This window comes from Lissotriton vulgaris, chromosome 3_1 (genome assembly GCF_964263255.1).
Source record: "Lissotriton vulgaris chromosome 3_1, aLisVul1.2, whole genome shotgun sequence".
Lineage (NCBI taxonomy): Eukaryota > Metazoa > Chordata > Amphibia > Caudata > Salamandridae > Lissotriton > Lissotriton vulgaris.
Window position 1 is genome coordinate 1,511,298,454 of NC_141689.1, and position 24,678 is coordinate 1,511,323,131.

The window sequence follows — 24,678 nt, forward strand, 5'->3', positions numbered from 1 at the left end:
GTGGAGGGGTTTACATGGTGTCTCTCCATAAATAAAAACAATTACATCCAAAATGGAGCTTATTTACCGGGAAAAGGAAACGCAAGATATGTGTCAAAATAATGATAAAAATAGAAGCCTAAGAAAGATTAATCACACATGAGTAGAATCATAGTGATTAATGGACCCATGGCCCCTTTTGTTGAAAGTGAAAGTATGGGTTTAGGTTCAGGAAGACTATGGGAAATATTTCGGACTTGTGTCTCCCTTTTCGTCACTGAATCGCCCCAGATTTAGAGACCGCCATAAATTGACACTACCTCTTCCTGGAGGACTGTAGTGAATGTTTCTCTTGATAGTATGGCTCTGTCACTTCAACAGCCCCTATGTGGTGAGTGGTGCTTTCCTTTAGCATCCAAGTCCTTCATAAAATCATCCCTAATTTGGGAGCATGTTGGGAATACTTTTATATTTTCTTTTTACGCTCTTGCTATTTTCAATCTCTTCAATGTGTTCCTCCTCCCACAGAAGCTTAGAAAGGGGCTGCAGTGACACTTCCTGATTGACTACATGGTCCTGTGAGAGTTGGACAGAGCGCTTCACTTCCTTTCTGCTAGCCCCCTCCTGCTGGATCCAGGGTTGGTCGCCTGGTAGGGCATCTGATGAACAGTTTGTAGGGGTGCTTTCCATCTCTATCGAACCCTCTTCTGGAGAGGTGTTACCCCACTCCGCTAGAATGGTTTGTGCTGCATTATAAGCAGAACAGCTATTCACCCTTTGGCAAGGCTTTGGCTCTGCTGTGTGGTTTCAGGTGATGCTGGAGTGATGGCAATATCTGGGAGGCAGTCTTTTGTCTCTCCTGGACTCATGTCTCCATCATTGTGTAGCTCACTGGTACACTGTGACATCAGTCACCATTTTTCCCTCACCCTCACATGGAGATTGCTCTCCTGGAGGTGCTATCAGATGGGCACTCTCCTGGAGCTTCATTTTTCACAAAGGAGGGGGGGAGGGTCAACAACCAAACTCCACCACCCCGAACCCCCTAATCATCACATGTAAACACATAGTGAGGTGGGGAGGTCCACAAGCCAGTTTTAATGAGCACTACCTAACTGCACTTCCCGTCTATCACTCACCCAGTCTTAAAGGGTAACACTTATTGTTGTGATCACTGTCAGTCACATTTGTGTTTCTCCCTGTTCTTTTTGTGTTCTTTGTTTCCCCCTCCCTATGCTCCGGCCCCTGCGTGGCTACGCGGGGGCGTTTTGTAAGCAGACCCGATGATGAAGCATGTCACACACATTTGTGTGTGTGTGAGAGCAGTTTTTCAAAACTTATACATATGTCATAGCCTTTTCCTTCATCTTTATTGGGTTCAGTCCTCCCCACCCCTCTACGTGTTTACACTCGCCTGGAGCTGCCATGGTTGCTGCTGCCAGAGCTGCAGCTTCTCTTTGATGTGCCAGTCTTTCACAGTCATGGATACATCTTGCTGTATTTGCCTTTGGTACGCTGAACTGCCAACTCATACAGTGCCACCATATGTCACACAATATCGGCTCCCTTCACACAGCCGCCCGGTGAAGGGCTGTTATTGTGCAGACGAGCTGGAATCACCTGCCCTGAGAGGGGTTCCAGCTTTTCTTTTGAGGCTCTAAGCAGAGGATATCCAACCAGGGGTGTGAAAACACCCCGGGACAGCAGCAGAAGGCTCTGCAAGGTTTTGTGTGTTTTTGGAGAGTGGGGAGGTTGGTGGAGGAAGGTGGCAGAAGTGCCTCTCAGGCAATCATCTGCATGAAGGCCCGCCCCCTCCTCACACGGTGAATTTGTTTTTCATGTTGGTAGGTCTGGACAGAGTACAAGCAGAAGATCTTGATCTGCTGTAAAAAGCCTCATCCAGTAAGGGGATTTACAGTTGAGACAGATTGTTCCACCATCCAACATGAACAATTGCCATATCTGTTGCAGCCATCAGAGAGATCGCAGTAAGCCTACCCTTATCATATCAAGTGGTTGAACCTTCTGCATTCCTTGCTGAGATTTCTCTGCAAATGACTGAGACGGTGGGTTGGAAGATCCAAACACACTGCGCACAAGGGCTCTTCATGCAACACAGATGAAGACATGACCACCCATGGGCTATACAGTGGCCATGGATTTCCTTTTTACTGCACAGCAGCAGATCTTGAGTGCATAACGTTGACACATACAAATAATAAACATCAGGTATAGTATGCTAGCAGTTCTATCGACTGTGGCATCTCAAGGCATGTACACACTGCCCTCAAACAACTGGTTGGGCTACTCATGGCCATGGCTGAGCCCAAGCCTCCCAGCAAAGGAAGTTTGGATAATGTGAACAATCCTAGGATGGAACTAGAAAGTAGGTCAATCTTCACCTCAAGCCAGACCCAAATCCACATCTAGGTTAACTGAGAAACGTTGTAAATTAAAATAGGCTGACATATATTTTTGTCTATCATCTGGTTTACATCCTTTCCCGCCACAGTAAATGTAGTTTACTGGTGAGCATGCAAACACTCCTCCCCCCTTGAGGGTGCAACTTTGTACCAGGGTGCGTCAACAATAAAATTAACTCTGTGCTCTCAGACAAAGTACATACCATCCAGTGGCCTAACAAAACATGATGGGTCCCCCCTGCAGAATGTAATAAAGGGCCCCTGAGTCTCCTATCTCTTAGAGATATTCATTGGCCTTCAGCTGAATTGTGGTCCCTGGAGGGGTTGAGGTCTCTCTGGAGGGTTTGGAGGCCCTCCTGAGACACAGCCCCCTGATCCCATCACATGCTAAGAGTGTTGAAATAGTTATTTTGCAGTCGAGCTCCCATGGTCATCTTGTGTATGATACTTTGTGTGCTCGTTCTCCTTCAAATGGTCTTCAGTCTGAATGGTGTCATTTTTTTATTGTGATAACCCAGATATCTAATGCTTTACCTATTCTAGACTAATTGTGCAATACTTTGAATGGGTACCTCTTAATAAAGCAACTAGCCAGTGAATGACGTCACAATACATCTCAAATCCTCCGTTGTCATCATCAAGCAAAGAAACATTCTAGAATGCTTACAGTTGGCAATAGTTAGAGATACAGACCTGGGTATAGAGAGCTCTGTTTTTTCGCAACACTGGATGGGCCATTTGAAAGATGAGCAACAGTGTATTTATTTGTTTGTAGTTTTATATAGTGTGGATGGCTTTAGATTACTACACATAGAAACAGATCAAAAGAATAATTTAGAATTAGTTAAATGTCTACGTGAAACCCGTTATGAGATGGCAGAGAACAGAGAGAGTTTTCTGGAAATATTAACACTTACGAGTAAAGCTTATAATAAACTTAGTTGCAAGTGTACGTAGATAGTGGCTTACAAATTGCATCAAGAAATTGTAGGTTGAGAAACATGTTTGGGATGTTGCAGATGGGCGAGTGAATTGAAGCGGCTAGTCTCAATTTAGAACCAGGAGGAGGGTGTTGAATTAGAATGGCTCAAATTATATGGATGACTGTATGTAGGCACCAACTCTGCATGAAAATGTCCAATGTTTTCTTTGAAACAACTCAAATTATATTAACCAAAAAACTGAAAATACTTAATTTATAGAAAATTTCAGATTACACAAAATTCTCCAAAATTATTTCTACAGTATTCCACATTTTTACTATTCATGATGCATTAGCATTTCAATTATGACTCCCTTTTTATATTACTTAATATAGTACTGCCTTGCAGTAAAGGTTCCTTCAAATGTTTGGATACCCTAGAGCATCCCATGGAGACTAGATATGTGGTCAATGACAAAATAACCACATTATGAGATTAGATATTACAGTTTATCAAACAGTAAGTCATGTACATCATCTCTGTAGCCTTAGCACTTAAAACTAAGAAATAAAATATTTCATTTCACTATACCTCAGATTCACAATGTTTTCCCAAGCCCATTGGTTGTTGGCACTTAAGCGGCGACCTGGTTTTAGGTATTTTCCGAAGCTGGATGACAGTCAGTGAGTACTGAGTATTTCCTATATGGATAATGTGACTTACCACTGATACCATCGAGTGAAAATTAGTGTTTTAAAAAAGTTTATGAGTGTTAAATATACATACTAAGGTGTATTGGTGAATCAGTGCGTGTATGAGTAACTGTATGGATGATTCAGTGGATGCGTAACTGACTGTATAAGTGAGTGTTTCGGTGTCTCACTGAATGTATGGGTGAGTGACTTGTGTGAATGTCTGTATTGGTCTGTCAGTTGGTGTCTAAGTGGTTGTATAGGTATGTGAGTGGGTACATGAGTTTCTGTTTGGGTGAGTGATTGGTTGTCTGAGTACTTGTATGGGTGTCTCAATGTCTGTGTGAGTGGGTGAGTCAGTGGCTCAATGGGTGTGCGTATGTGGGTGGGTGTGGGGGTGTGTGCATGTGTGGGGGGTGCATATGTATGTGTGTGTGTGCATGTGTGTGTAAGGAGCTGTATGGGTAGATGTGTGTGTGTGTATAGCTGTTTCGATGAGTTAATAGATGTGTCAGTGGTAATTATGTAAGTAAGTGCATATGTGAAAGGCACTATAGGTGAGTGTTGGAGTATATGAGTGAGTGATTGCAATAGTGACCATATGGGTGAGTGTGTGCTTGTCAGTGATTGTATAGGTGAGTGAGAATGTGTTCATAGCTATATAAATACATTAGTGGGTGTGTGTCTAACTTTATAGGTGAGTAATTGTCTGTATGATTGACTATAGGTGAGTGAGTAGCTCTATGAGTCACTGACTGTGTTTGAGTTGATGTATGAGTGGATATATCAGTGACTGTATTAGTAAGTGAGTTGGTGTATGAGTAGCTGTATGGGTAACCGAGTAGACGAGTATGAAAACCTATGAATCAGTGAGTGAGTGTGAAAGTACTGGTATGGGTATGTCAATGGTTTTGAAAATGCTAGTGTAGAAGTTGGAGTGGGTGTAGGAAAAGTTATATTTGGATGTGGGTGGGTGCATCAGAGATACTGTGGATGTTGTCATCAGTGAAGTCATTTGAGGTGTCATCAGTGATGTCACTGACCAGGTCATAAGTGATGGAATATGTGAAGTCAAAAGCAGTGCATTGCGGGGGCGCGAGTTATAGTTAGCTCAGCTAACTATAACTGCTAAATTTCTCGGGTTTTGTATGAGTGACATGTAAGTTTAGGTAGAACATCCCTGTAACCTTTGTTTTTTTCAGTGAATATCTAAGTTTTTTTTTTTAATCCTATTGTCTAACTGTAAAAGCCCTGTTACCTTTGTTTTTGTCAGCGAATTTCTGTTTTTTTTATGCAAATTCCTAACTATAATTTACCTGTAACCTTTGATTTTGTCAGTGAATTCTCATGGTTTTTAAAGAAGCAATGGCCTTTTCAGAATGGTCTGCAAAGGGGGTGGGCCTCTGACCAGCTCTCAGAAATCCAGCTGAGTAGGATTTATTGAAAGTACCAGGAGGGCTTCTTGGTCCCCAACGTCCTTTAGCATGCAAGACAACGTAATTCCACAACCAGTAGTATGCCAGGAGACGTGTTGCAGAAAGGGTGCGTGGCCTCCGAAGACCTCTTAGCAAGCTAACTCTGTGGAACTTGCTAGAGGTAACAAAAGTGATACTTGGCCCCCAAACACCCTCAATAGCCAAGGAGACTTCATCCCCCAACGAGTACCAAGACATGAGGCGCATATGCAGTGTGATGAGCTCAGTGTCCTAGTAACCCAGTGGAACCAGTAGGTCACAATTTCACAACACATTCTAGAGGGAATTAGAAACCTCCAAATGAGATACAGCAGGCGTGGTTTACTCTACAGATTCAAAAGCATATCAATGTCTGTATTACATTTTTTTTAAACAGTCAATAATAAGATTCTTCCTAAGCCTTCCAACACACTACCTAATTGTATTCACTTTCATGCTGACAGCATCCAGCGAAAGATATATATATATATCAGGAACACTCCAATCTTCCACTTCAAGAAAGGCACTGACTCCGTAAAATTGTAATTCCAAATAAGTTTATTCACTTATAGGCTGCTTTAATATATACTAGCAGCCCGTCCCGACGTTGTCCGAGTATGAATTGCTGCCGGCCAGTAGTAGTATATTGTTTTGTAGGATTTCGTTTTGATAGCATTTATTATCTGTAACAGGCCTGTGAAACGCTCCAATTCACAGTGCACTGCTGATGCACTTAAGAGTGCGCGTTCAGTAGTGTGTGAACTCGAGTTTCCCTACTTTATTTTTCCTTGCAATATTATATAGCGCGAACTCGACAACATGGCATGAGCACAATTTACATTACAGAAGAACAAATTCATTTGTGGTAGGCACGGGGAGACAAAGCGATTTGCCTGGAATCACAGGAAGTTGAGCTGATGCCGAGATTCGAACGTAGCTCCCCAGCTCTAAAGTTCGCAATTCTAGAACTTGTGGCAGGAGGTGTGTCTAAGAGTGTATGTCGGTGCTGGCCATCAATGAGAAAGACCTTTGCATTTTTCAAATGGGTGGTGAAAAAATATGAGTATGTTGCTGGAGATGTGGGCCGCCGTGCCACCAATGTACTTACTGAGGAAGGGTAAACACCCCTTAATCCGCAACTTTCTTTCCGCATACCATCACTCCGCATACTTTCTTTACGAAAGTACCATGACTCCGCAATGCCCTTATAACGCATGGCATTACATTTTATATGCTTTTACCACGCATACATTTACAACGAAATTCGTTGTAAATGCAAGAATGGTAAAAGCATGTTTTTTTTAATGTTTGGATAAAGTAAGTATGGGTATAGGGGTATATGTTTTGGGGTAATGAGGTATATGTTTTGGGGTGTTTGGGTATTTTAAGGGTTCAGATATAATTTTAGGTTAAGGGGTACAGGGGCAGGTTTAGGGCTAGGTTTGGGTTTTGGGGTATAGGGGTAGTTTTAGTGTTCAGGGGTAGGTTTGGGTTTTGGGGTACAGGGGTATTTTAAGGGTTCAGGGCTAGGTTTGGGTTTTGGGGTACGGGGGTATTTTTAGGGTTCAGGGCTAGGTTTGGGTTTTGGGGTACAGGGGTATTTTAGGGTTCAGGGGTAGGTTTGGGTTTTGGGGTACAGGGTTATTTTAGGGTTCAGGGCTAGGTTTGGGTTTTGGGGTACAGGGGTATTTTTAGGGTTCAGGGGTAGGTTTTGGGGTATAGGGGTATTTTAAGGGTTCAGGGTTAGGTTTGGGGTTTTGGGTACAGGGGTATTTTTAGGGTTCAGGGGTGGTTTTGGGGTACAGTGGTATTTTTAGGATTCAGGGCTAGGTTTGGGTTTTGGGGTACAGGGGTATTTTTAGGGTTCAGGGCTAGGTTTGGGTTTTGGGGTACAGGGGTATTTTTAGGGTTTAGTGATAGGTTTGGGTTTTGGGGTACAAGGTATATTTATAGGGTTAAGATGGGTTAGTGTTTAAGGGTGTTGGGGTATTTTAAGAAGTACGGGTGGGTTATGATTATGGGGTGCAGGGGTATTTAAAGGGAGCAGGGTGGGATTAGCACACGATATGAGACATGGCATGAAGGGCGGAACGTACCACACGCCCCCAGCACACGCCCACAGCACAACGCAGACACGCCCACAAGGGACTACTTTGCTGGCACGGTTCGTTTACCTTTTAAATGTATATGGTGGGCGTCTGCGTAGCCTATGTCCTTCTGCTGCAACTGCCCTTTCCAACGCTGTATTGGGTGTTGTGATTGGTGCTGTGGTTCCTGAGATTACCCGCCTCAAAGGTTTGGGCTCTCCCTTTATTATATTAGTATAGATATATTATATGGTTTGGCCAGAGAGGGTTAACATTTCATCACTTGCTGGCTTTTGTTAAATCCATTGTGGATTCCCAAGCTCCTTACCTCATGATTGTGTACTGTGGTGGCAATGACCTAGGCACATTGATTGGGGTAGGACTGGAATTCCTAGTGTAATAAACCTTTGCAGAACTGATGTCGCTTTTCCCTCACACTGCCTTGGTGTACTCTAATATATGCTAAAGACATAAATGGAAGTGGCCTAATCAATTTCGTGCACAGATAGAAAAAGGCAGGAAACATGCTAATAAAACTATTTCTGCATTACTCTGAGACCATCGCATGGGCTGTATCTATAAGAACAATCTGCGTTTTGACAGCATGGAATTTATAGAAACGATGGAGTGCACTTTACAAATGTCCTGAAACTCTGCATACAGTCTTATGGATAGCAGCCAAATACACACAACTCTTGTCAGAACCACACTAGTACCTGAAATATTGTGAAGTTTTGTTTCTGAAGGGGTTTTGTTTTTCTTTAGTTTTTGGGGATCTTCGCGATGACGTCACAATCCCCACAGACACATTGCGAAAACGGAAAAAAAGAGCAGACATTCAATGGCCAACACATCCAAAAATAATATGTAAAAAAATCCATTCTGAACATTGCCCTACACACATTACTATATACATAGTTCTTTCCAAGCATGTTTTAAATTCATATTTTTGTACTAAGTTACTTTAAAAAGCATCTTTCAGACCTATTTCCCGTTTTCGCAGTTATTCAGGATGTCACAATGGTGTTGTTAAGCGTGATGATTGCGCCTTTCTCATAAAGTGAATACACGTAAATGCACATACATTACAGTATTCTACGCACTAGAGGTTTATTACTGTACACTTCATACTCATCTTTTTCTACTGTATTTCTAGAACAACCGTCTCTAAAATGTATTCTCCGTTTTTCGTTGTGAGGCCAGAGATCGTGATGACGTCGGTCATCGCAATCCCCACGGGGACATCGCAAAAGCAGTAAGCAAAAACTGGAGTTCAATAGCCACCACCACATAAAAAAATTACAACTATATAATTCATTCTAACCATCAAAGTAGATAACTCACAATATAAATAACTCTATTAAAACATTTATCAATATCTCTAGAAAAATGCATACTAATGATTCATTGATATATTTAAAAAATATTTTTACCAATATTCGTAACGATGTTAATAGTTGCGATGTCCCCGCAATGGTACACAGGGGGCTGTGCTGGCGGTCACAGACTTCTGTCACTAACACCTCCATTTCTCAACCATGGGGTCAAAGTATCTCCACTCTGACTCCTTATGTGGGCTTTCACGCAGATTTTCAGCCCCTAGAACCGTTCACAAGCAATAAAATGGTGTCCGCAACTTTCTGTTCAGGTTCCGTCTGGCCAATTAGAACATTCCCGTTGGCGCATGCATTCGCGACTCATCGCAAAACGTTTGCGGCCAGCGATATATCACTACAATTTTATACTTACATTTCTCAAAAACTACTGACTGGATTAACACCAAATAAGCAAAAGGCCCTGCCTTGAACTGACATCTACCTCTCTGCCAAATTTGCAGTATTTGCCGTTTAGCAGTTTGGGCTGTAAATGTGGGTAAAGGTTCCTACCGGAATTAACATTACAAGTGCAACCTTATTTCGAGCCCCGAATACTCCGTCTCCACTGCATGGATCACCCCCAAACTTTCCTAAGCAATAATACCCACTGTGACACTTTTTCAGCAAAATTTCTTGCAGATTGGTCAAACAACGCCAAAGTTATAGCCAAGTCCCAAAAAAATAAATCCCTATGGAAACTTGGTCCTAACTATAACTACCCTCTAGCGACCACCAGTAGGATAAGGATAAATATATATATCCCTGGGGAATGGGGTCCCCAGAGCCACAAAAGGCCCACAGCGGGGGGCTGTGTGGCCCCCTCTCATTTAAAATAAAAAGACAACCCTGGGGGGTGGGATCCCAAGGACCTGAGAGGGAGGTTGGAGAGAGCGAGAGCGAGAGACCCAGACACACACAGAGCCCTGGGGGTTGTGGTCCCCAGGGCCATACCAGGCTCAGGGAGGGTGACCCTCTGGTGAGGAAGGGAGGGGATTAGGTGAGGAGAGTTGGATTTATGAATGGTAATAAAATATTACTTTAAGCAACAAAAAAAAACCTTGGAAGTTCACTGGGAAAAAACAAAGGTTTAAGTAACGTTATAGTTAGATGAAATGTTCAGCAACAACGTAATGTTTTAAACTCTTAAGAACCACAGAAATTCACCAGTTATAGTTATCTAAATTACCTGTAAATTGTGCAATGAGGTAACTATATTGGCCACGGGGACCTCATCCCCCTGAGGCCCATCTTTACAAAAGGAAGGGGTGTCATGAGGCCCTCCTCCCCGAGCCAGTAAGGGCCCTGGGGACACTATCAGCCAGGGCTGACTCACATGCCTTCCCCACGGACATAGCGGTTTTCCTGCCCGCACTGAAGTGGGCAGGGAAACCTGTGCTTGCTCTTGCTTGGCAGGGAGCAATTTCAAAACTCTCACCAAGCGGGATCAAACACCAAGTCTGCTCCCAGCCGGTGAGAGCATGAAAAATGGTCCTGCCTGCTGGAAGTGGACTTTTCATCTGTATCCCTACCCGCACTACAGCGAGTGGGGAAATAGATAAAAAGATTGCTCCTGTCTGCAGAAATCTGCATTTTTAGCTATTCTTTGCACGCAGGAGCAATTCCGGCTTTCGCTGGAGGTGGGAAGCAGACTGGGGCAGCTGGGCTCCCCTTACAGCCCCCAACCAGCTAGAAAAGATAGACAGAAGCAACTGTGGAGGTTAGAAGCCAGCTACATATTGAAAATGGGCATAAAAACCCACAGGCTCAAGATTGATGAGGAAATGGGCATACATTTGTGAAGCTGCTACTTTTACCTTTTTAAAGAATTTTTTATATTTAGAGACTGTTTTACTTTACTGTATTTCATTGTTTAAATTTCAGGAGTATGGCCGTAGAGAAGAATATAGACAGTACTAAATAAAGATGAGACACAGTTTAAATTTGAAGATAATGGAAAACGTTACAGGATAAGGGGTGCCCATTTGGGCATAGAATTACAGAGATAATATTCAATTTGGCATGGGTTGTTCATTAGAGAGAATAGTATATTGGCTCTTCAGCATTATTTTTTAAGTTATAGATCTACATTGTGAAGTTTGTATAAATTAAAATTTTTGTAACAAATATAATTTTTAAACTTTGCATTACGTATTTTGGAACAAGATAACAGTGTTGGTGATGCCCCTCTAGGGCTCAATATGAATAACACCAAGCAGCCTTGTAAATAACATCAACTTTCCTATAAATGTTTTCCATTGAAAACATATGTTGCCTTAACACAGTTATTTTAATATTATGAAAATGTATTTGTTTAACACTCTAGATGGAGCAGTACTGTTGAGGTAGTAATTAGTCAATTCAATTCAATAAAGCTTTATTCGATTACTTTCAGGATAATCATAAAAGCACATAATATCACACATTATCACAATCTATACAGCTTTAAAAACATAATTTAAAAATACAATCAATAATTTGAATTAAAACACCATCCTGTGGCTACCTATTGCACATAGATAAGAAGAAATGTCATGTTATAGAAAGTTCACATTAAGATATTTTTCCTACATTTGATAACTTATTTTAAAAATACAGATAGTGACCTTGTAAAGTGTTCATTCTCTAGAAAGTGCAATGCTAAAAATGCGGGTCAACATTATCTGAGGCAGAGTAACTTTAGGATTGGTAAGATCCAACTTTTATTTGTACATAATAAAATGTACACAATAAAAGAACGTGTAATGTTGATTGTTGGGAAACCACGTCACATGGACATCTGCACATGACTCTGGACCAGTCATTCATAGTAGGGAAGCTTGTTAATCTGTAAAGATACCAAGTCTATTTCGGGTGAGTAGGAATCTGTCGCATCCGCCGTAAGTATTCTTAAGATATGGCTGGATACCATAGGTGGTTAGAATCATTTGATTAGCCAATCCTGTTGGCTTCACTATTTCTTTGGGTAATCTAATTGTGTCCAAAAGCGCCATAATTTCCTTTAAGAACTTTTCTAGAAATAGTGATCATGGTGCTAGGGTCATCATACTATTCGGGATGCCCAAGATTGTTCATAAAATTGTTAACATATTTAACCATGGTATAGTACAGACCCACTCTAACTTAAGACTATCAGTTAAAATATTCAGATTGAAAGTATTTTTTGTTGTGGTCCATATGCTATGCCATAATAAAACAGGTTTTGTTTTTATGAGATTGGATATATTTGGCATCCCTAGCTCAGAATGACAAATATAAGAAGATGTACTGCTTAGGACCGGCAGCAAAAAAATTAAAAAGGCCTTCTCAACTAGCTGTAGGGGCTGAGAATCTACATAGCCCCAGACGCCTGCACCATACATAGCAGTGGAGATGCATTCTGCCTGGTAAATGTGTAATAACTCTAAAGGAGATAGTCTACCAAGCTTTCTAGAAAAATTAGCTAATGCGGCAGTGGCTTTCATGAACATTCATTTTCTAGATTGGACCGCCTGGGACCATGTCCCCTTCTGATCAAAAAGAATGCCTAAATAAGTAAATATTTTTTTATAATTTCAACCTTTTTATTGTCAATGTAGATGTCTCTGCATTGTTTACTACCTCCCCTGCATTTCATAATAAAAGTTTTTGAGGTATTCACTCTGAGTAATTAGTATATTGTTTATGTTTCTGTAAACAATACAAGTTAAAAGAGCGAAAGTAATGGCAGTCAGCATCCTGAAAAAGATGAAGGTCACCGAAACGCATTGATGCGCTTTGTGTATCCGCATTGAAATTGCCTAAATAAATGCAACAATACTGTACTGCCCCGGAATGCCATTCTAGTCCTTTGAAGGTGGGGAGAAGAGTGATATATAAATATTTCATGCATGGTAAAGGCATGTGTGGTTAAGCCATCTACATGATAACGGCTGTGTGGTATAGGCATGCTTATTAAAGATTGCATAGTAAATGATGTGTCACAACTTGCTCCCTGCGTTCTCATGTTCACCACCAGGGGGCTGAACTGTGGGACTCTCCAGTGGTCTAATAAGCTTCCAGACCCTCCTCTTCATGTGCATACTGACTTCCAGTCATTTGGATTCTACTTGCAAATTGCCATCTATTCCTAATCCATGCCGGGTTTTGTGAAAGCCAGCCTGCTCATGCCTGAAACCCCATTACCTAGAATTCCCTGCTCTGTCTCCACTTCTGCAGGCCACGGATGGGTGGAGGAATTCAGCTCACCTTTGGCTGGCTGCTGCGAGCTTGCTCACACTTGATGCATGAGATTACTGTGAGCTATTTTAAATCCCAGCTCCCTTCAGGCCAAGGTTGGTCATTGTAGTTGTGTATCGGTGGGACCGACCCTTGTTTCCAGTGTTTCCTGAGGTTTTGATATCCTTGTTTCCAGTGTTTCCTGACCTTTCATGTTCTTGATCCTGAGCTGCTGCTGTTTTCCTTGTTTCTGAATTAGCATTGTCTGCAGCGCTACCTTGACTCCTGAGCCTTAGCATTCCTTGTTCCTGAGCTGCAGTAGTTTCCCTTGTTGCTGAACTAGCACTGTCTGTAGTGCTGACTTGGCATTTGAACTTTTGCTAAATTCTTGTTCTTGCTCCAGCACAGCCTTCAGTGCTACTTTATTTTCTTGACTCCTGCTCTAGCACCATTCTAGTATACCCTTGTAGCCGCCCCTTCTGTATATCCTTTTCCAGTCCCTGTTTTTTTCCCATTTCCTTTATTTCAGTTCCTAGTTCACTGTCTTGCTATTCATGTTTCTATTACCTTGTATTTTTGTTACTTGTTTTCTGCCAAGTGTGCCCCTTGAATTCCTTCTTTTCCTGTTAGGCACTCCTCCTTGCTTGCTCCTTGTCTATTGTGCCTGTATTTAGTTCTACTCCCTTGCTGTTACTGTCTTGCATGTTCATTTTTGATCGCCAGGATCCGTGGACCCAGCTGACAACCTAGGTGGTGTTTCTTGTTCACTGTGAGTACTGTCTTTGAGTTACATTTATAACATCACCATATGTATCAGCTCCACAGACCCTGCCTTTGCATGCAAATCCTATATGTTGGTATTTGCAGTCAGTATATGTAACAGCAATTGTGGATGATGAAGTCTCAGTCTTATCGTGTGGAGTGAGTGTATAAAAATAGATGTCTGCATGTCCGTCCTAGGTGTAGTTATTCTGACTGCTAAATGGCCTCTTGAGTGGCCATCCTTTGAGTACTAGCCATCCTGTTCACTTGCACAGGCTTCCCCTTTGGATCCCTTTTTCTCCTCTGACACCCTATGCGACCCTGGGCAGCGCTGTACTCCTCTTTCTGTGTATGTTTTCTATCCAGTTCCCAATCCTTGCTCAAGTCCTTGACTGTGTCCCAGACAGTCCTTGACAGGATGTTTCGCAATGTACGACCTCTTTAAGAGTACATGGATGGCATACTGGGACATCAAATGTAGTATTTGAGGTCTTCTACCCTCTTCTCTAGATCTTTCATCCCTTGCAGTTGATATGTTCTGTGTTTATTCCTCACCTTTTTCTGGGATAGCGGTCTTATACCTTTATAATGAAAATAAATAAAAATGTTAAGACCGACCACTCAAACAAAGTAACCTTATAGGGCCTGATTCACAAAGGTAAACTTAACTTTTGTGTACGTTTACGATTGTTTGCTGTTCACAAAAGTATTTTACAAGTAGTATCTTTACGACATCGAAGTCTCTTCATATAAAAAGATAGGGAAGTCCTATCTTATGTGTGAAGACTGCAATTGTAAAGATACTACTCGTAAAATACCTTTGTGAATAGCAAACAATTGTAAAGTTGCACAAAAGTATAAGTTTACCATTGGTAATCACCCCTATAGAATTCTTCCAGTGCTATTAATCAAAATAAAATCTCTTCCTCAGATCAAAATGTGCCATGTAATCAAATAGCCTTAGTCTGTCTTTGCAATAATTAAAAATAAAAGCATTGGTAAATCATCTCCCGTAATTCAACTGTAGTCATAACAAACTTGATATAATTTTAAATCTGGTCAAATCAGTTCTGGTCAAGTGCGCATAACCTTAAGCCACGGGCTTTAATGCTTAATTAAATTCTCCAGGAGGCACAAAGCAGGACACCCCTGGTTCTCACAGGAAGAGGAATTACTTTAACAGACCTTCCTTCCCCAACGCATTTCAACGAGATTAGTGAATGCAGCCAGTGCAGAACATACTGTGTCATGGTGTGCTTTTAATTTATTTAACAGTTTTCTCTCCCATTACACGGCTTACACTTTGTTGAACATCTACGTGTACAAATTTGAACTAAAACCTGTATGTGTTCCACCTAATACACCAGTTCCTTGCCTTTGCGTCGTGGCGCTACACTTAACATTGAACTAAAGAGCCATTTTCTGTGCCAATGAGAACCGCAACAAAATGAGTTATAATTAGGGTGTGATTTTTTACTACTTTTTGTGTGAAATGTGAATTTCTCACAAACATGGAGGAACCAATGCGTAAACAGAATTAAGAGAAGTGCCCAGTTGATGGTTTGTCTTGATGCTTGCGCAATATACATCAAAGTGATGGAAGCAAATCGGTCTCAGTGACCGGCACTCACTTAGGGCGACATTCAAGTCCATCCTTTTCCACTCACTATTCCACTACACACCTAGAGCAATCATGTGCAAATCATTCCTGGCCATACTCCAGTATATGCAGCCCAAACTGCCAGGCCACAAACGCAAGCAACCCCAGGCCGGGATTTTGCCTATTTACTCCTAGTCAGTAATATGCAGCTTCTGGCACAGCAAGAACAAGACCCATGTCTGGACATTTACTGCAGTAAACGGCAAAGTGGTGGCAGCAATGTTTGAATTAATCTCAGCCACTGTTGGTTGCTCGGGACACACTGCAGGCCATCTTAGGAACTGGTCCATGTTGCAATAGTATAAAATGTGGCCTGTTCTGAAGCCACACCGGAGTGGCATGCACTGCGATGTTATACATCTCATTATATATTGCATAGTACAACACAGCATGGCATCACAGATCAACTGAGAAAAACAAATAGAACACTTGAATAAATCTGTCATTGGTAATTACTCTGGGCCACATTCCAGTCCAGCATTTTTCTGCTCACTTCTCCACTACAGACAGGTACAAGAGATATAGATATATATATATATAATGTAAAAGGTCCAGGAGCGGAGACTTGCATACGTTTTTCTATCAAATATTTTGTATTATAGTTCACCCTTTAATTGCTTCAATGAGCAAGTATAATTAAGAAATACAGTTAAAGTGATTGCTTCATGTATTTGCTTTTATTAAGCTACATCGATTGCTTGCCTTGACAGAAAATGAGGGCAATGGTGGGAACATTCTGTCCAGGTGGAAACCCTAGGGCCAACGTTAAAGCAAGTCAGACTTGGTCCTGCACCAAAAGAAACACTCCAGTCTGGGCTGCCAGGCCACGTCCCCTCAGAACAGGAACACAAGTAACTCTATTCAGGTTTCGGCCTTGTTCGGCCACAGCAAACCAGGGACTTCATCTGGGCATACGACTCTTGTAGACAGCAGTAAAGTGATTAATAGTAATGCTTAAATAGATCTGAACCACTAGATATTAGATCTTACGCCAGTTTTGATTTTGGTTTTACTTTATGCAGGATACTTGTTCGAAATGATGAAAGGATAAATGCTCTTGTGTTTGTTTAGATATCTCCTTTAACCAAAGATGATGCTGGGGAGTATGAGTGCCATGCACAGAATTCCAGAGGCGAGGCAGCTGCTTCAGCAAAAATTGTTGTCGTTAGCCACCTGCAGCAAATCCCACTGAAACCAGGTGAGTAATCCATCAAAGAAATGTGTATTTTAAAGGAGGAACGTATGGATGCTCTCAAACTTTTACAGGTTCAAGGGTACATGTTCTTTAAGTGGCGCTTGACACCATCTTTTGAGCTTCCGGTCCCCAAACCAATTCTATTTCATCAATGCAGTGCTGCCGGCTCCACTGATTAATCTCTAGCCCCGTTGCATTACCGATGCTAGGCTGCTTGACACTAAAGATCTGCCTTTAGGACTCCTCCTTGTTTGCAGTATGATTTCTCTCACCTTGTCATTTACTTTTATAACCATTGTAAAACGACACCCGATGCGCATGCACTGGCAAATGTGATTATACAGTCTGTTGAGCTTCTCAATAAACAGAGTTAAATAAATAAAAATCTGCTTTTAGAGCTTAAATTTGCACCATACTTCCGCAAATTGATGTATGCCACCAGCGGTCCATTTCACCTCTGTTGCACACCTTTTTGTTCCTTACCACATTTTTCGGATTATGTGATTCTCATTTGTAGATTTTTTTTTTTAACTTTTTGTCCTGTTACCTTTAACCACACCTCACTTTCTCTCTTCCCTACTATGTCACTACTGCACTTGTAGAAACAATATCCAAAAAATGGCTGTGATCTTATTGGTTTGTCATCTTTGCTGTGTTCTGTTTGGACCTTTGCTCAGCTGAAGCCCTTATTACATTTCTTGGCTTTTCCAAATATCATCCTTTGTCATCCTCCTGCTGCTACGGGCAACAACTGTCAATATTCCCTCCCAGTAAAATGCAAAAATGAGGTACTACACACCCTCTTTATTGCAAAATATTTATTTGGTGTCTGTAGTCCTATGGCCCTACAATGGAATTTGCCCCAAAGAGGCCATCGCTGGAAAGGAGCGAATCGCTCTTTCCCAATGACACAGGTCTGGTTTGTTTTGCCGGCAGAGTTAATGCACAAAAACATTTGTGAAACTCCTAGTAATTGAATGGTTCTAAAATCTTTGTGATAGAAAAATCTGAGATGGTGGACTAAAGCAATTCCAGGGTATTCAACCGTCCTACCAGGATCAATTACCCACCAGAACCACATGGAACTGTTTGGAAGAGAAGTTATATCATACATGCCAACATTTCAGAAGAGCAAAGTGGGAGATTAAAAAAAAAAAATCGGGAGAATGTGGCCTTGAATCGGGTTACTGGCATGTATGGGCTTTGGAAGTGTGCCACTGCAGGATCGGACATTTGAAATGCAAATGCACTTTTTTTCTTACCTTTCAGAAGCATGGAGCGCGATGGCAGGCATAGAGAGGGTTATGCAAGTGTTGTGCACTGGCCTGGCAGGTTGCTGGCAGTGCTTGCCCCCCACCTCCTCCCCCCCCTTCCTCCCCAACCCCTGTGCGGCAGCCCGGGGCCCCGCCCCAGAACTTCACAGGTCTTTAAAAGACCATTCCCTTGATAATGACGCTTTGTTTGTTTTTCACCCATTCTAGAGCCCCTGCATCGCCACTCTGGCTATTGCTGTAAGAATTAACACGTTACACAATAAATACCAAGCCCTGTCAGCTGAAACCCCTGAGGAATCGGGTTTTGGCTTGCGGGAGGTGGGAGTCTAGCCTTGAAATCGGTAGTCTCACGCCTGAATCGGGAGGGTCAGAACAAGAAGCAACTACACGGTCAACCATGAAAAACGATGGGTCTGGATGGCGTGGTACTAGAATGGTTCAGGTCCTTCCTCCACAACCGCTCTCAGAGATTCCTCATCAACGGCAAACTATCAGTTCCCACCCCGGTCACAGTCGAGTCCCCCAAGGTTCCACCCTCTCCCCCACCTTCTTTAACCTTTACCTAGAGCCACTCACTGAAGTTCTCCGTTCCGCCAACATCTCCTACCATATGTATGCGGACGACACCCAAATATACATCAACATCTCCTCGCTCAATGAGATCCTCTCCCTGAACGAGACCCTGAAATTAACTGTCCAATGGCTAGCGAATAACCAACTCAAACTGAATGCAAAGAAAACTGAATTTCTCCTAATCTCCCCATCAAAAGCCAACCCTGGGACTCAGACCTGGATTAAGGCCCTCACAGCCCTGAACTGCCCACCGACCATTGTGGACTCTGGCAAATCCCTGGGCATAATCCTCGACAGTAACCTCAATATGAGAGACCACATTAACTCGATGCCAAAGCAGCCAGATTCCACTTGAGCTACCTCTGGAAGCTGAAACCTTTCATTGATGCACCGGACTTAAAAATGGCAGTTCAAGCACTTGTCATCTCCAGACTGGAATAAGGCTGTTCCACCCTCACAGGATTACCTAAGACCTCCTTAGCGCCTCTAAAAGCCTGCCTCAACGCGGCTGGTAGACTACTGACAGGTACCAGGAAGTTTGACCACATCTCTCCACACATGAAAGCACTGAACTGGCTCCCCCTGGAGGCCAGAATCCAGCTGAAATTAGCTTGCACTATAATCAAGGTCCTATACACAAACACCCCTGCTTATCTGGCACAGAATCTAGTGATATCCGGGGGAAGCAGGAACTCCAGGTCCGCCAGAAACCTCCTGCTCCAACCTGCCTCCTTAAAAAAAAATAACCTACAAAAGGCGTTCACCGGAGTAGCACCAAGAATTTGGAACTCTCTCCCACCTTCCATCAGGAAAATCCCTCTTCTAGCACGCTTCAAAAATTAGACCAAAACATTCCTCATGGGTAAATTCCTCGCCTAAGGCCTGCCCGCATCCACCCCATTGAGCGGGCTACTCTATGACTACCGCCTTCCCTCATCACCAACTGCCCACGACGAGAACATTTGGAACCTTGTTTTTGCTTCTGACTCTCACGATGATTGTAACCATACATGTTGATCTTGTTTGTCCCTGCACCTTAATCATTTTGTTTGTTCAACAATGTATACCATGCAAAGCGCTCTGATACCCTCACGGGTCATGTTCGCGCTCTATAAAACACAAAAATAAAAATACTAATAAGTTTAGTCTGCTCGTTTTGGTCCACAAGACAAGATAATGTTCTGTTTTTCATTTCATGTGGCCCTCTGGTCAAAAAAAAAAACCACATGCATGACCAAGAGATTTTGTTGATCAAAATTCCATGCAATCGAGGACAACTCTGGGATTTAATTTGCCGTGCTTGTGGTGCCCCAAACTTCATCCCAAAAGCCTTTCCCGAGATGTAAAGGTTTTATCCAGTGGGTGGAGATGTGTTTTGCTTTTTAGGTCTCCCCTGGCGATAGCAGCGCCTTTTGCAATTGATTCTCTGAAAGCCTTACATGCACGGGTAGGGATGGACAAAGGTGGCTGCTCTTGCCATTTGTCCAAACCTAACAGCATGCACGTGTACGTACCGACAGTGGGCAGTCAGACGCCATCTTGTGGCAATAGCTTTCTATTGTCATGGCAACCAAGCTTATCAGAAGCTTAGTCATGCTGCCTTGTTTTTACAGCGCAAACTTCACCCGAAGGTATCGGGTATCAGAGCGCTTCTATTTCTCCTTGCCGCACCGAATATTTGTCTTCTCTACGTTTCTCTTTCTTTCTATTATCTTTCATCTGGTCTGTGTTTAACTCTTTCCTCCCTTCTCCGTACCCCTCTCTGCCGTATAGGTGCTTCCTCCCTGGCTTCTTCTCTATTAATTATATTTAATATATAATTATTTTTTCACTTTGTGTTCGCCTACCTTTCTTCTTCATCTCTCTCTCTCTCTCACTCCAGTGTTTTTTGCTACACACTTTCATGCCTACTTTTGGGGGCCCTCTTCTTTTTACCTAACAAAATCAAGCGCAGCTGCGAACAAGGCGTTTGCGAACACCACCAACTGCACCTGCAGTGCCCCTGAGCACTAAAAGATGCACCTGGGGTATCTGTGAGCATCAACTGCCCTTGCAGTGCATGTAAACCCCCATAACTGCAACCGAGGCACCTTTTAGAACAACCGTGAGCCCCTAAGACACCAGTGTCCCTCCTGCGAACACCACGTACCGAGGCACTGGCAAGCACCACTTGACTGCACCTGCAGTGCCTTGCATGCGCCAATAGTGCCTAGAGTGCTTGCAAGCATCACCCACTACAATGAATACCACCGAAGGTAAACCCCAGCCCAATAACTGGAGGACCTTTGGGTGCCACTAGTCGCTCCTCTTTTACCTACAACCACTGTCCACTGCACCTGCTGCACCCGTGAGCGCCAGCAAATGCATTTGTGGCATATGTGTCAGTGAAAGGAACGATAAATGTTCCCCAGTGCTTCATTAAACCATGATTGTACGTCTGTTGCGGCTACACGTAGCAAGTTATTAGGATGTCCACGTGAGCGCATAGGAGATTAATTCCCCTCATTTTCACGAGTTGATTCATGTGACCCTATGAGAATTTAAATGGGACATTCCGTCCGTTCTCGGGCAGAGGTTTTTCTAGCACGTAGTTTGTGGTAGGAGCAGGGCTTTAAGTGGGATGAAAAAGCTGTGAGGTCTCTCCAAGGGGCGTGGCTGATGTAATTAAGGGCGTAGCTTAAAAACACCTACGCTAAATGTGTGCTTCTCATTGCTTGCCGCCCAACTGGTGTTTTGATGCTCCTGTCATTGCATCCAGATATATAATGCAAGTAACATTACACCTGCAACAAGCCAGGACTATTGCTTTGTTAATGGGTGTTAGTTGAATAAGATAAATAAGCATCAAGTATGGCTTCGTTGTATAGAATATTAAAAATGCTTCAGTTCTGAAATGATGAGACTGAAAGAACAGTTCCTTTGAAGTTACATCAAAGCAGTGGAGGGTGGGACTGCTACAAAGCTAAGATTGTTTTTCCACCCAAGGGTGAGGGCAAAAAATGGAGAGCCCGAAATGGAGCTCTCTTTGGACCTGCTTTTTAGAATTGCCAGTGCTGAGCACCGGCAGGACCTGGCTCACTTAAAGCCGTGGGTAGGAGACACAAACGAGCATTAAAAATGCAATAGGTCTTTCCTTTCATTAAGTTAAAGCCATTTGCTTTGCTATACAATACCATTAGCAAAGCAAATGGCTTTAACTTACTCAAAGGCGTGACCTATTGCATTTTCAATGCTGGTTAGACTTGCTTGGCTTTAGCACGATATGTGTAGGGTACTCGGAAGAATTTGTACGCTGGACACATTCTCTCAAATAAACCAGTCAGCCCTTGTGACCTGTGAGCAGCCCAGGCATCACGGATTACCTCCAATAAATCCATTAGTAATCTGGTTTCAATGGATCCGATTTAATATGGTCCCACTAAGAAGTGGAATACACAAGTTTCTCAAAATCTCAACGTTGGTTTCCTCCATCAAAAGTGCACTATATCCGCTGCAAAGTCTTTTTTCCAAAAATATGTGCATCTTCAACCCCACCTTATGGAACTCATAGGTCTATATTTACTATAGGTTTGTACTGGGATAAACTTGTGTATAAAATAAAAGTTAACCCTCACGCTGCACCCAAATCTATTTGAGCCAACTTCTCTTAATATATGCAAGGGGACATGTCTGGGGGCAAGTCAGCACAAAAACCATAGGTTTCAGAAGTTTGTCTAAATGTTGGAATTTAACTAGAAGGTGCAACCAGAGTACAAATCCTGTGCTAGAAACTGCTGGCTCAACTTTGCATCATTGCGCAAGGCTGAGCGTCATGCAGAACAGCCATATTTAGCATGAGCGGTGCAGATGACATCATTAGCAGTCGACTCATTAAATTCTGGTGCTGCATTGCATCTAGTGCTTCATTTTAGCCAGTGGTTGTGGGTGCCCCGCCGCCCGCACCTGCACTTTGTCAACACCGGCTCTTATGACAACCTGCCACACGGTGGTGCTGTTTGTCTTCTTTTTTTTAGGAGCACAGCAGCAGTTGTTTAATAATTAAATATGCATTAAAATCACAAATACCTTTCACCCAAAACTACAAGACTAGCTTGGGCAGCACGAAATATTCATTTTAATATACATTCAAAGTCTGAATCGTCAAACTTGTACGAGTGTGAAGGCTAGTAGTGATAGTATCGTTATTGGAAGCACTAGTGGGAGCAATAGGTGGTGCAAACTGCAGTGGCACCTTTTCAAATTAAACGTTGATTGTATCCGGTCCTTTTTGTAACGGAGACCTGCTATTTGTCATCAGACACTAAGTCTGGGTCATAGTATAGAGATCGCACCTTTTGTCATGGGTTTTTGTCTCCTAGAAATACACCAAGGTCTTATTCCAGCAGCATTTAATTAAGGAATGTCCAACTGAATCTCAGAATTAACTCCAGCAAAAATGTAACCTTTCTTACAAACGGATTGAACAAATGAACCGCCGGATGTTGCAAAACAAACTCAGTCTAAACCCGGAAAATACTTAATTCCAGATACTTTTACCCTCTAATCCCTTCCCTTAAATGGAAGGCTGATTTGGCATTCCTCAGCCCTCTAAGAATATCAACCTAATATGGTCAAAACGGACACATTAGTGGGGGTCCTCGACGATAGGAAGCTATATGGAACAGTTTAATTATCTTCACTAACGTTCTTTTTGGTACACTATCTAGCTACAGATTCCTCACAGTATAAATATTTCCCAGGCACCAGACTGGATCCGGAAACATTTCAGCAGGACCGCAGCGCACAGTTCTGCTCTGGAAAGGACATTCAGTCTATATAGGCACCACCCCTGCACGCTGACATCAGTTGCTTTTGAGGCTGTCCACGCACGCTCCCAGATGCAGAGTCCAGCGATCAACTTAGTTTGCCAATGTGCAGAATCCTAGACTTGGGCTTATTTATGGACAGAATGTAATCCCAGAACAGAAAGGATGGGAGGTTCGGTGAGGAACCTGTGGCTAGATATAGTCTCTACCTAAAATAGCGTTACCAAAGGTAAGTAGCTTTTACTGCTGATGGAAACTTCTAGCCGCATATTCCTCACCTTTTGAATAGATACCAAAGCAGTACCAATTTGGAGGCAGGTCTGTGAATGGACATAAACCAGAAAGTGCTGCAGGACCGAGATGGCAGAATGTCCCTCGGCGAAACTGACTGTCCAGACAACAGTGCTTAGGGAACGTATGGAGGAACGCCCATGGACTCTGCATGCTAATGCAGTGGAAGCAATTTTAGCCCGGAAAGAATGAGCATGCAGTACTTCCAGAGGCTGCTCTTTGGCCAATGCAGAGAAGATATTACTGCAGAGCATGACCCAGCCAGAGATGACACTCTTCTGCACTGCCTTGGCTTTTTTGCTCCAGAAAACCCCACAAAGAACTGATTAACCATATTGTGTTTTTTGGTATGATCAATGTAAAACTAGAGCACTCTTTTAGGATACAAGACATTGAGCTAATGGCAGTTGACAATGTGGAAAACCCCTACCAAAGCGGCAGAGGGGCTGAAACTGTGAGTGCTGATGTGGAGCCGCAGTTAAGCCCGGAGAGCGTGCTCTCAGCCCTGGAGGGCTATAAGGACAGCAGGACTAACTGCCTTGTCCCCAAAAAGGCAGGAACCATCAAATGGCATGGGCATCAAACTAAAAGGAACAAAAACAAGATGATAAATAGAATGTTTGCATTAATCTAAGCCACTGACAATCTCTCAGGGCTGCATAGTTTTTCGCTCGCCATGCCACTTAAGTTTGGACCCAGCTATATGCAAATCAGTCTTGACCCTGCTCCAGTGGGAACAGTCCAGTCTGAATTGCTAGACCCCGCCCTCCCTCAACTGGAACACAAGGAACCCAGGACTGGGTTCACCCTTCTTAGTGCTCATCAGCCAAGTATAGTTTGGTTCCAGTAGCACAGTGAGCACAGGACCCAAGTATTGGTATACCAGTCACACATACAGCAACAAAACCAAGGTGATGGATGTAACGCTTTCATTAATCTCAGCCACTGGCTATCAATCACTCAGGCCACATCCTAATCCATTGTTTTTCG

The 24,678-nt window shown here is 42.8% G+C and overlaps 1 protein-coding gene across 2 annotated transcripts in view; it reads left to right on the forward strand.

The window, feature by feature from the left end:
• Positions 1-24,678, forward strand: part of IGFBP7 (insulin like growth factor binding protein 7) — a 144,900-nt gene that overhangs the window by 98,823 nt on the left and 21,399 nt on the right. Inside the window, exon 4 of one of the 2 annotated variants that reach the window (XM_086961975.1) lies at positions 16,622-16,748. The exons of the other annotated variant lie outside the window; for it this stretch is intronic. Coding sequence (XP_086818101.1) covers positions 16,622-16,748 — 127 coding nt within the window. The remainder of the gene's footprint in view (positions 1-16,621; positions 16,749-24,678) is intronic. 2 annotated transcript variants of the gene reach the window in all.